The 14,132-nt window shown below is 35.8% G+C and overlaps 1 protein-coding gene across 4 annotated transcripts in view; it reads left to right on the forward strand.

Annotated features, from left to right (window-relative positions):
- LOC135778587 (protein phosphatase 3 catalytic subunit alpha) overlaps window positions 1-14,132 on the forward strand; it is a 98,738-nt gene that overhangs the window by 57,829 nt on the left and 26,777 nt on the right. For all 4 annotated transcript variants that reach the window (XM_065288976.2, XM_065288978.2, XM_065288977.2 and 1 more), the window contains exons 3-6: window positions 7,607-7,731; window positions 7,873-7,984; window positions 8,430-8,575; window positions 10,502-10,641. In XM_065288976.2, coding sequence (XP_065145048.1) covers window positions 7,607-7,731; window positions 7,873-7,984; window positions 8,430-8,575; window positions 10,502-10,641 — 523 coding nt within the window. The remainder of the gene's footprint in view (window positions 1-7,606; window positions 7,732-7,872; window positions 7,985-8,429; window positions 8,576-10,501; window positions 10,642-14,132) is intronic.

Raw genomic sequence — 14,132 nt, forward strand, 5'->3', positions numbered from 1 at the left:
GTTTTGTCCAATATTTACCCAACATGGGTAAAAAATAACCCAGCCTTTGTTTTAGAGTGTTGTAAAGTGTTACCCATAATATTAACAGTGGGTATTGCAAATGCCTTTGTAATAATCACACCAGTGGATTCAGTGAAATGATTCAATTTATTAGCTCATTAATTCTTTTCAGATGATTCATTGATAGAATCGGCTGATAAAAGTGATTTGTTTGTGAATCAGACAACATTGCTGTATGTTTGTTTTTATGTGCAGCAAAAATAGAGAAAACATTTCTTTCATTGTTATCTTTTCTCCCCATCACATTCAACTGAAACAAGATCGTCATTCCATTCATATGATACTATAGTGTATGTACTGTAATGTTTTGTATATCTGATTTTGTTTTTGCGCAGTTTCTGTGGGTGTGTTGTCTGTTTATTGGTGTGCACTGGATGTACAACGTGTGTATATACAGTGTGTGTGCGCGCCCCTGTGATAACCTTGTGTAGGTTAGCAAGTGGATGTGTGTTGTGTAATGTTTTTCACCCACACTCTGGCCTGCTGATAGGTGTGCAGTCAGAACAATCTCTTCGCTTCCCTCTCATGCACTCCCACTCTCTCATCTTATGTAGGATCTGGTCGTGACTCCCGCTGTGTGTGTTAGAATGAGTGTGTGGTCTTAACTTTGCCTTGACAATATGTATTACACAACCAGCGGTGTTCGGAGATGATGTGCATTTCACTACCGTCTGTGACACTTTGTCTGAGAAGCTTTCTCGCTTAAAATGAGGCCCATTTTATGCTGTATTGCCTTACTTAAATGCTGTTTACCGGGTTGCACATTGGTTTTCCGTTTTGTTTTTTTGCCAGTTAGAACAACTCCAGATGAAACATTGATGTTAAGGGTAGTACAGATGCACACTAATAAACCTAAACACCACAGCAGTCCATCACTACTTTGTTGTAGCCAATATCTCTGTTGTGATATATTGCTACTAAATTCCAGACATTTCCGGCTTTCAAGGATTTCTTCATGTATATAGATTGTTCTTTCTGTTCTGTAAATCTACTGGCTTTAGGCATTTAGATGCCACAAAATATAGTTTTGTAAACGGGTTGAGATACAGTGAAAGCATGATGACTTGTACTTAACAGTCAGTGCAAAAGTTGCACCGCTCAGGTGAACTTCATTGGTTGGCTGTTTCCATGCCGATAAGCGATGTTTCCATGGTGATGGTAAGCACTGGTTTGACTGCTATTGGCTAAGAGATCAAACGGGGTTAGCGAGGTAATGTATGTTGTGGCCTTGCAGTATAGTCGTTGAGGATGAATATATGAAAGATGTTAATTTTCGTTGCAAAATGAACTGAATTATTTGTAGCAAATAATTTATCATAATTAAGTCAATAACTATTGATTGAGTAAACATGTAGATTAATATCCTGAAGTTTTAATTAATACAAGAATTAATACAATTGTGTGTATCTCTATCAATATTTGCGTATTTCTAACACTGTCTCCTAAACAGGCACATCACGATAAGATTCCTGCAACAAGCAATTTGTCTCTCCACACTAGACGTGTCACAAAATCAATAAAAAATTGCAACCAATCAGAATAACGAATAGGCAGAGATCTCCCTCTGTCATACACATGCTTAATAAATAAATCTAAAATATATAAAGATATTGAATTAATAAACAAACAATTTAATTTTAATAAAATGTCATTCTCTGTCACTGAAACACCTTTGTTATATGAAAACAGTAACAGTTACAGAAAACAAGACAAAATACTAAGTAAGAAAGTCATTTTTTGCAGTGTTAACTTTCATATTTTTATAGTTTTGATGTTGCATTACATCTCCCTTTTTCCCTCCCTATATTTAGGGATGATGACAAAATTTTCAAAAACCCCAAAGCTCAAAATGTATTGCATGACTAGACAGAGCAGACATTCCCATTTACAAAGATACCTGGATTGTAAAAATACGTTGAGGATTGAGAAAGTTATGATATTTTTAATATTAGAAATCAGAGGAAAAGTTATATATGGATGTCAATGGAAGGTGTGTGACCGAAAAATGCTGCTTATTCACATGTTTTTGCTTGTAACTTTCTCATTTCATCAGATATTTACATGAAATTTTAACGTAAGGTAGAATTTGGTTAGTTCTTTCAAATTAAATAATAAACATTTACTGTTTTAGTTGGAATTAGTTTGTTATATTCAGACTCAGACCCATGGTTTTTAGAACAATGCCTGCAGTTATGATGTTCTGACACGTTCACAAATCTACCACCACAAACGTGACCACAAAATTTCCCAGATTTATTTAAATACCTTCTCCATAGGTTTTTGATGAAATTTCATCAGTACCAAGATAAAAGATATATAGTTTGGCACATCTACCTTACATTAATGTCCAAAGTTTAGTGGAAGCACACCAACCGGTTGAAAGTGACACAAATTTTCAAACAATTGCTGTAAAATAAAAACACCTCAGGACTGAAAGCTCAAAATATCAAACACTTCCGATGGTTCTTCTTCACGTATTTATTGTAGTATTTAGTAAAAAATACTAAAACCATGTGGTGAGAAGTGGATATTGCATCACACGCATTTTAAAGTAACACGCAGTTGAAACAGATTTTTCGACCCAGAAATTTGTCACGAGTGCCGACGATGTCAGCATTGCTTCTATATTGTGTCACCATATGGAAGCTCTGACTTGACGCGAACTAACCCAAAAATCCTTGATCTTGCGGCACTTTTCCTTAAAAAATGCGAAAATCAGTTTGTAGCTTTTGCAGCTTTTCATTGATGTTCACGTCGCGTAATTACTTCACTTCCTAACATTCCCATGGCAATAGGGGACATGGCTGCGCATATGTGAAGTAAATGCAGCATTTTTCATCTTTCTGCTAAGATACATTTTGCTAGGTAAATGCAGAGATTATGAAATCATGCAAGCCCGCATATATTGCGAGCAGAAATCTGCAATTTATGCTGCGAAAGTGCGCTGTATTTAAAAAATGCGCACACTGCATAAATATGCGGACTTTGGCTGATTATGCGTTGAATCATGCGATCGCATAATCGCGTTTTTCTGGAGGGACTGATAACGAAATATCAGAAATGTGTTTAGAAACCATATCACCTTTATAAAAACATTGTGAAATATATTGATATTGAATTATTGTCCAGCCCTTTGTTGCTTTCATTGTGGCTATGTGCACATATCGAATTAAATCTCTGTGTGAGGGGAGTTGTCTTCTGTGAAGTTGCAGAAATTAAAAACATTTCTAATAAAACATTCACTGTCACTTGTCTTGTATCGCTGTCACGGCTGGTTTGGATTTAAACTCCCATTAACATAGAAAAGATACAGATGTTTTTCTGACATATATGTAGATTTTACTGATTTAAGCCTCTTTACGAGGTTTCAGCTAAAGGGCAGGTTTACGGCTGTCATGTCTCGGATTCACTCCAGTGAGGGATGTCTCTCGGGTCTCATAAGTTTGCCTAATTGCTTCCTGCTGCATTCTCTTCAACAGATGCTAATTGGACAATTCCAGAAGACATTTGACTGTTCAACTGTCCTGGTCACAGGGGACAGGCTGCACACATACACGACGAGCCATGCATGTGTGTCCTGTAGATAAATACCTGGCAGAATAAAATTTCTAAATCTTGGCAAGAAACCAATTTGTATCGGAATGACACCATATGTCATTGTGAGCGGATGGCTAAGGTCTCTTGTGCACTTTCTCGCCTTTTCTCTCCACCTAAAATCATTTTTCTTTGCTTTTTTACCACTCTCTTATTTTTTAGTGTAGCCAAGAAACAACAGGATTTTTTTGTATTCAGTTTTTACTTTTTGGAGGAATCAATTTGTTTACAACAAAACAATACAGTACATCACTTTGAGGTGCTTTGGTTCTGGACATTGATTGAATAGTCTTAATTCCAGCTGTCGTGGGTTTCACAATGAAGTATAGATGAAAAGTAATCTAATATAGACCTTGAAATGTTTGCCATCAGAGTAGTTGCGGTTGACCTGAATACCAGGAAAAGGAAACAACAGGACTTGTTTCTGGCCTTCGGTTACTCCTGCAGTTAAAGTGAGCTAGCACAAGTATCTTTCAAGGATTTTACGCTGCAATTATTGGAAACAATGTTTGTTTTAGAAATCCATCATATGTAGTTATCCTGATTTTAAACTCAACTTCACCTGACTTTAATGTAGATCTGAAAATCAAAGTTGTAAATCATTTCGCTGTGTATCCGGCAAAGTGTGCCAATTAAATATCAGTGGTGGTTCCACTTGCTTTAGCAATCATTTTGAAATTCCACTGTATTCCTCATGTAGTGGAAAGAAATACTGACTGAGAGAAACAGTTAATGTATCTAACCAGCTGACTCATGATTGGCTCGTGTCACTTTTGGACGACAGATGGTCTTTTCTCAAGCTAGATCAAAAAAATATTCCATTAAAGGCATTAGTTTAATACTTGATACTCCAACATCTGGAAACTGTGGCTCAGAGGTAGGGTTTGTATATTGAAATATATCAGAATGTGATCTTTGTGCCTTGCAATATTATCATAACAGATAACTTTCGGATCATTTTTAACAAGCATTCAAAGGCTCACAGACGGATTACCATAACATGCAGTGCTTTAAAGCAACACCAAAGAGTTTTTTTTACCTTAAAATAACGCTTCCAAAACAGTTTCAGTCGTTCATCCACTCTAAACAGAGTGAACAGCACTTTCACATTCGCTTTGCAGCCCTCTATCGGCCAAAACCGCACTAAAGAAGTTTCCAAACGTCGGGTAGTGGTCCTGTAGTCCGAGTGAATACTACAAAAACTTGCTTTACGGCAGACCTACAATCCAATCAGAGCCAGCTATGCCTCAGTATTTATGACAGTGGGTAATGGACAATTACGCTTCTAACCTGTAGGGGGAGCAAAGAGCCAAAACTCTTTGGTGTTGCTTTAAATGCAAGGTCCATTGTCAAATGAGTCATGAATTTGCATCAACAATGGTATTTTCACTGACTTCCGCTACAGAAACCTCTAAGTGCATCCTCTTTTGGCAAAAACTTCACTTCTTTGGACAAGAATAATGAACAGTTTAAAATCATCAAAGATGTAACTAGAAGCATTGCAAATTATGTAAGTCAGAATTAGGGATGCATAACGATTAATCACGATTAATCTATAGAAGAATATAAGAATATTAGTTCATATGTGTGTGAACTGTGTATAATTACTTTGTATAGATAAATGCACACACATGCATGTATATATTTAATAAATGTTTACGTGTGTATATACATTTGTATATTTATGTATAATTTATATTATATATAAATACTTAATACATAAATATATATTTTTCTTAAAATTATACATGCATGTGTGCATATTTATTTATTAGGGCTGGGTATCGATTCAGATGTTCTGGATCGATTCGATTTCGATTCATAAGCTCTCAGATTGATTCGATTTCGATTCTCTGTTCGATTCTGATTCTCCGACTGATTTTTATACTCGATTCTCAATTCAACTCAATGAATATAGATTTAATACAAATACTTTATTTATAAAAAAAAGTGAACATAAGTTTACAAGTGGGTAATTAATAAAAAGAAATTAAAAGCCACCAACCTGTGTATTACACTTTTTTTATTTTGGGTACAGAACCCATCTCTAATTTTCAAATGCATTCAGTTATGTTAAATACAATACAATTTTGATGCAAAATGAAAAATGTATGCTGAAAAAGTCAAAACAGGCACATTACTTGTTCGAACAGGATCAGGTCATTTCATTAAAAAAAAAACGATTCGTGGCCTTTGAGAATCGTTTTTTTTTTATCGACCACGTTTTAAAAAATGATTCATCGAAAAATCTATTTTTTTGCCCTATTATTTATACATAATTATTACACACAGTTCACACACACACACACACACACACACACACACACATATATGATGTAAACAAAAACCTGTATTTTGCTATAGATTAATTGTGATTAATCGTTATGCATCCTAAGTCAGAATGTAAAAATTAAGAAACTGAACCATACATTAGGGGGCGCTGTGATCCATGTGACTGCCACATTTGGGTTTTATTCAGGTCCAAGTAGTCACAAGGGATGAAAGTTTGAATGTGAAGCACAGTGCCGTCTGTCACTCATCAATTCATTTTCTGTGCACTTAGAGGACTTTGCTTAAAAATTGACATGGCATTTAGCAGATTCTGCCAACAAAACAATAATACTGAATGGCTTGAGGTGGGGATTAAGTGGATTTGATATGGACATATATGTGCCGAGAGCCTTCAGTTAATTAATATTATTATCTAATTTTTGATAGAGGTGGCATTTAGTGGCTTTTGCATATGTGCTCCTAATATTTATTTTCCACATAATAACAGTTCATATTAACTCATTGTCAGAAAAGCATCTGTGCAGAATGTGCATGTCTGCGTGTGGGCCTGCAGGCTATTAGGATGCAAGGCAGATGTGATCCATTGTAAACATCAACAAACAAATCATTTCTAGTTTTCTATTGACAAAGTAATACTACAGGTGTCACATTTAAAACCATGTTTGCTTTCCATTGTCATGTACTGTATAGTATATTTAGAAATGACACAACCATTGATTTACAAAAATATCACCAGTATAGCACACGGTTTTTTTAGGATCTGATCTGTAAATCTGCAAATAACATTTTTCCTCTTTGCCTGTTACAATACAGCAAAATGAATTCCTGCCATATTGCATATATTTTTTAAGGTGTGTCTGTTTTTGTTAAAAACAAATAATTATGATTTGTGAATATTTTCAGTTAGAAGATGCATTTTTGTTAAACCTCCACTAGTTGGTCCTATCAAGACCCTTCATCTACTGTGTATTAAGTCAGTTTTATTGGTTTAGTATGATTCACTTGACTGTCATAGTATTCAAATATGTGTTAAATGCATACTATGAAAGATTGCAAATGTCAATTTCTGTTTTCAAGCATTATTATTATTTTTTTTTTTTTTAAGTAAAAAGGGTCTAAGCACAGAGACATATACAAAGAAACATTGGTGGATGAGAGAGCTGTATTGTCTTTGTTAGGGGGGGGGGGGGGGTGGCAGTAGTCAAAGTGTGAATCCCAAGGTGGATTTGAACTTTTTTTGGTATATCCATAGCTCACACCAGCAAGCCTCCCTCCACCTGCTCTGTTAAGGTGTCAATAACATATATTACCGGGGGCCAGCACATGTGTTTTTACACAAAGCTGTTTTTCAGCCCACGCAGTACAGATTTATTTATTATTCATAAAACAAGAGGCCAGGTGACACATTTGAAAAGCCGACAGCACTGTTGGTCAGAAACACGATGGATTTCTACTGCTGTGCCTTTTCAAGCCCTTACACAGCACACATGCAGGTGTTTGACTTTTTTCCTGTTCTTAAACAGACATTTCTTTCATGTGAGCACTTTAAATAAAGTCCATAAGTGGCACACATATATAATACACATATAAAACTCTAAACAAATGATAAAAAAAAATCTTCCCTTCAAAATTGTTTAAAGAACTTTATGTTTTTTTCTAGTTTGTGGAGACATCCATGGCCAGTTCTTTGACTTGATGAAGCTTTTTGAAGTAGGAGGGTCTCCAGCCAGCACACGGTACCTTTTCCTGGGTGATTATGTGGACAGAGGTTATTTCAGTATAGAAGTAAGTCACCATTGTGCAATACACTTTTTTCAGGTTATAATACATAAATACAATACCTTTTTGCTGAAAAGCAATGTAAATGTAAATTTTCTTTACATTAATAGTATTTGTTTAACAAACTAATACTTTTTTTTCTCACAGTGTGTGCTGTACCTATGGGCCTTAAAAATCCTTTACCCCAAAACACTGTTTTTGCTGCGCGGGAACCACGAATGTAGACATTTAACAGAGTATTTCACTTTTAAACAGGAATGTAAGTATGACCGCCACCCACGTCAAGCGATTAACCGGCACACATAAAACTGCCCCTGTTGCATTGAGCTAAAAGTAAACTGTCATGCATGGGAAAATAAACACGGCCTGTTCTGGTCACACATCATTTTTCATACAACAACTCTCTTTTTTTCTGACGTTTCTAGTTAGAAGCAAAGCCACTTCCTGGCTGAGTATTTGAAGTCAGAAATTTTATTGGCTTACCGTAATGTTTACACACGTCAGACCTGTTGCTTTTGGACAGGGGCAGAAAAAGCCTCCACCCCATTTTAAGGCGCTTTTGGAAGTGTTTGGATGGCCTTTTAAAGACTTTCCGTCTCTGGCTAGTACACAACGTTTGAGTTAGAGTGTTTGTTGATGTTTGCTTTGACCGGCGGCCATTTTCTTTTTCTTCTCAATTGGTTCTCCTCTTCCAACCCTGACAGGTAGAATTAAGTATTCAGAGCGGGTGTATGATGCGTGTATGGATGCCTTTGACTGCCTTCCTCTGGCAGCCCTCATGAACCAACAGTTCCTGTGTGTGCATGGAGGATTGTCCCCAGAAATCACAAACCTTGATGACATCAGAAAAGTATGTTTTTTACAAAGCAGCATCCTTTCTTTGTTTAATGTGCCAGTTTTTGTTTCATTCTGTGTGATTTTTGAGAAACGCTTTGGGAGTCGGGCCGACTACCAAAACACACTTGTAGCCAATCGGCAGTAAGGGGAGTGTCTACTAACCGACATCGTGGCCTGGGTTGCGTATGTGTGAGGCGGGTCTATCAAAAGAAGGTCCAGATTCTATTGGGGTAGCAGTGTGTTTGTTTAGGTGATTTCAAATGTCAACATTGGCTTTCAGAGATCATGCACCCCGCCTTTAACACCAGTTTTGTTTGTATATGATATGAAACAGATTATTGTTTTTGTTTAATTATAAAAAAGAACTGTTTGTGAATGAAAAGCAGTGTAGTCACTGTTATTGCAAAAGATGGCCATAACACATGGTCAGTCTCAGTCCAAATGAGTCAGCGTTCTTATTTGAACTGCTAACCAAGTCCATCCCTTAACCAAAGTGTTATGTTATAAAGTGTCTTCTAGTCAGAATAAATAAAGAAATGAGAACTAAAATTATTGTAGAAAACCGTGACTGTCTCCTAAGCCTGGTGAGCTGTCTTGTTGTCTACTGCCTACTAAAGCAGCATCTAAACTAAAATAGATCTATGTCAGTAGGAATATGGAGCAGTTTTCATAGGCAGCAACTAATAGTCACAAATGTTGTGAAGGCAACACTGTGATGAGCATAAAAATACATAGTGCACATAAACTGGCTAAAGTTGTCAATTTATGAATTTTAAGTATGTCTATAATTGACGTTTTTCTTACTTCGTCTGCCAACGATTTTTGCACTGAAATCAATGCAAGGCATAAAACTTTATGTTGAGAGCCGGTCCAGAAATGCTGCCTACATAGGAAGCTCACTAGGTTTTCAAGCCACTGAATCAAGAAATCAATTAATTTCCAAATTCTTTTTTTCCATTGGAGAGGTCTTGAGAATTAACTAAACATACAATAAATAGTTAGAAAGGAAATACATTCAAACAGATGTTTTAATTGAATAGCTCTATTTCCAACAACCACTACTTTGTGTTTCTCTTATTTAAAAATGACTGGCATAGCGTCTGTGTAAGCAACATAACTTTTGTTTTAATAAAGCTTAGCTGTTATCAGGACTGAGATCAAAGGCACTGAATATTAGGGGGAAGTCCTTTACCAATTCAGGTCTTATCGTCTATGGCTGCAAAGCAATTATAGTTCATTGTGGTTTTAATTTAGAGGACGAATGCAATATTGCATATAGGCACACCAGACAAGTGAACACGCCACAATGGTTGGGAAACACTGCTTTAGGCAATATCTTAAAATGCTTTAAAGGTTTAGTTTACCCCAAAATGATAATTTCATCATAAATCAATTACCCCTGTGTCATTCTAAACTATTATCTTCAGAACACATTTTTAGATATTTTTTGATGAAACCAGGAAGCTTGTGACTGTACCATAGACTGTCCCAAGTCTTTTTCCAAAAAGAATGAAAGGCATTGACAAAAATGTCCATGTTCCATCAGTAGTTCAATAATAATATTATGAAGAAAAAAAAATGAAAGTGAATGATTTTTTTAACAATTTGTTCAATTCCATGGTCCTTCAGTGCGCGTTCACGAGCAGACTACGACACATGCTTCAGTTTTTTCTGTTTTTTTATTAAAGCCATTATGCAAACATTGTTAACAAAACAGCCCATATAATTGAACAAATTACTTGCCAGCGTATTCTGTATCTGGTTTAGGACTACACAGGGGTAGTTTGGGGTACTAACCCTTTAAGTATTTATTTTATAGTGTTTCGTAAGGGGCATAGACTAATCTCTCTACAGCAAGGCTGTCTGTTAACAATGTAATTTTTTTTGTATTTATCTAACCCTGTAGTGCAGTAGTATATAGTGTATTTTCCCTTTCCAGTTAGACAGATTCAAAGAGCCCCCTGCATATGGACCAATGTGTGACTTGCTGTGGTCGGACCCACTTGAGGACTTCGGCAATGAGAAGACCCAGGAACACTTCACACACAACACAGTGAGAGGCTGCTCCTATTTCTACAGGTACCAAACGAGCCCTTAACTTTAACAAAAAAACACTTTAGATAATGACAGGCAATGCTGATAGGCTCGCTTTACAAAAATACACACCTGTAATTTTTACTGTACACATTATGTAACCCTGAAGAGGATAGTTGCAAAAGCTTGTAATGTAGAAAGTGAGCATAACTAATTAAAACGACAAAAATAATTTTTCAGTACATAAAAATTGAAGACAGTATACCATACACTTGCATTATCCACAGCCACTATGGCTTGCTGCTATAAATTTAAATGTTAGATTAAAATGATTATATATAGTATACACATCAACTATATTCTGCCTTTGTTTTTTCCGTCATCTACATCTTGTAAATGCCTCTATATCACAGAATAGAAATTGCCCAGACGAGTGCATGAATATACAGAGTAATACCCATTATCCAATAGAACTGCATTGTTTGATTTGCAAGTGCCTGTTACATAAAGATGATTTATGTTGTGCATTGGCTTCGCTTCAATAAGGAGGAAATGTCATCTGCATGCCTGGTATAGAATGGCAGCAGAATGAAATTGGCTTTTTGAATTTAGTTATCAAGCAACTTCACCCACAGCAGGACTGATGCAGATATCTCTGTTGGTGTACAAGGAATTACTAGCTCACTACCAAAACCTAGTGAATTGCCTATGGAGGCAGCATTTTAAACCAATGCACATGCACTGCCAGCATGAAACCCGTTTCAAAAGGTAGGCAATGTAAATTTGCTGCTCGATGAGTTAGAAAAAAACGCTGTGCAAAAAATCATTACTCCGCAATGACGTCATTTTCACCTTGCACACCAATGTGCACACGCATACACGTCAAGTACTTGTGTAGATTTTTCTTAATACATAAATAACTCACTACTGAGGATTCATCTCTGTTATCATTTTGCCTAAGAAGGGCAATAGGTTGTGAAAGAAAATAATTAAGATATTTTTCTGAGTATGCTGTGTTTTAATAGGACATAGTGGTGCTTCCAAGCTTTGTTGTGGTTTTAATATAGCTAAACGGAAGGATATTGCAAGTTGCTGACACCTTGGATGCAAGAGGAGACAAGCAGGCCAGCAATAAAAATGTCCTAAGTCAAAAATCTCACATATTGGCACATTTGATGAAGGGTACGCCTGCAGAGTTAGTAGTCTCTAGTGAGTTATAGCCCGTGATGAAGCTCTGGCTGCATCTACCATAAACCAAGTGTTACTAATGCAAGTCATTATCCAAACAAACAACCATGACCAGAATTTAACATTGTTCAGACCCCATATACAAGTGAAAAAAAAACCCTATGTGAATAAATATAACCATACCATATAGATAATTTATTATATATGTTAAAATTGCCAATTTGTAATTTAAATGCAAATGAGCTGATCTCTGCACTAAATAGCAGTGCCGTGGTTGGATAGTGCAGATTAAGAAGCGGTGTTATCCCCTTCTGACATCACAAGGGGAGCCAAATTTCAATTACCTGTTCTTTTAGTTCATGTTACTGGGTTGATCTTTTTCACATTTTCTCAGTTGGTAGAAGCACTTAAACATGGAAAAAGTCTGATTTTCATGTTATGTCCCCTTTAAACTTTTTTAAGACACATGTTATACAAAGATAATAAATCAGTGACTGCTGTTTACTTCTGTGGAAAATATATAATAAAACACTGATAAGAAATATTTATGGACAAGTAATGTTTTCAATGCATCAGCTATACAAAATATATAAAAATTTGTATGGGGCCCTTTTACTTAAACCTCTTTCCCCGGCAGGGTTTTTTTTTTTTAAAGTTGCCAGCACCAGCATCTTTTCTGATTTTTTACAAAAAAATGAATGCCTTCCAGAAAAAATGTCTTCTTTAAATATATAAACATACAAAACAATCCATTCAAAACAATCCATACAAAAAAAAAAAAAAACGTTTTATCACATCATCAATTGTTCTCTTTTTATCACCTCTCAAATATGGGTAGGTTACCTTTAAAAAAGCTTTCATAATTCCCACTCCCTGGCACACAGGACATTTCAGAGCGCCAGGGCATTAATGATGCGATTGGATTAATGGCATCAATTTAAAGAAGGTTGCTGTCATTGTTGCCCTTAGAAAAAATCTGCTTATTTGTCCACCAATCAAGTGACTTGTCATAAATGAGTAAAAAAATCGAACAAATAAATACATTAGTAAACTATTGCCCTGCCCCCTGATACTATTGTGTATTGGTGATCTCACAGGCTGACGATAAGACGATCTCAGAATTGGACATATTGCCCAACATTGTTCGCACACTGCCAACACGAATTTATGTCCAAACAACTTGTAAAAGTGGATTTTGCATAATATGTGCCCTTTAAAATGGTCTGCTCACACTGAAAGCGTTTATCCGAGAACAGTCTTATGAATATCATTATAAATATTTCATTTTGGTTGCAGCTGCAACACAGTTTTACCAAAGGTAAATACCATAATGTGTTTGACGTGTCCATGTTAACTAAGTTAAAATGTCAATATAGTGACCCCTCGGTCCGCACATTGACCCTAGATTTTGCCTATGATGAAATAATGTGCACTTTGATGTAACTGCCAGTGTAGTTTTCTTCCAGAGCTTTTACTGTTAACTGAAATTGTCTGTGTATGTCAGTAAATCAGTTTATTAGTGATGTTGTTGACTTTAGAAATAATTAAAAACATGTCAAACAAACGTTTTATGTGAGTGATCATTTGCATAAAATAATGAACAATGATCACTATAGTTAATCTTGCAGAAGCTGTTAGTTTTGCTGTAATTTGTTGTCAAGATTAAATTTATTCAAATTTAAAAGAAGAAATGGCAGACTTTGCTTTGTTTACTTCTGATGAGGCATCCCTTTTTGGCATTTGGGCTAATATGTAGCTAATTGTGCTTTTTAATGACAATTTAAAGTCAACATTTTTTTAATTTTGTTGTCTATAAAGTGAGGAGGTCATTGCTCTAACAAGTTTATACATGTTCCTATTTTTTTTCTTCCGAATATGCATACTTGGTTTGTCCTTAATGTCATAAAGCAGTAATGAATATGTTAAAGGGACACTCCACGTTTTTTGAAAATATGCTCATTTTCTAGCTACCCTAGAGTTAAACACTTGAGTCTTGGGTATGGCGCTACCACTTTTAGCATAGCTTAGCATAATCCATTGAATCTGATTAGACCATTAGCATTGCGCTAAAAAATAACCAAGGAGTTTCAATATTTTTCCTATTTAAAACTTGAATCTTTTATAGTTACATCGTGTGCTAAAGGAATTTTTTTTCCAATTTTCTAGGCCAATATGGCTAGGATCTGTACTCTCATTCTGGCGTAATAATCAATAATCTGCCATAACATGGCTGCAGAAAACGCAATGATATTACGCACTGCTCAAAAATAGTCCCCAGCTATTGAAAGTTACCAAGGGGACCATTTTCGGGCACTACGTAATATCATTGCTCCTGCTGCAGCCATGAT

This window comes from Paramisgurnus dabryanus, chromosome 2 (genome assembly GCF_030506205.2).
Source record: "Paramisgurnus dabryanus chromosome 2, PD_genome_1.1, whole genome shotgun sequence".
Taxonomy (NCBI): domain Eukaryota; kingdom Metazoa; phylum Chordata; class Actinopteri; order Cypriniformes; family Cobitidae; genus Paramisgurnus; species Paramisgurnus dabryanus.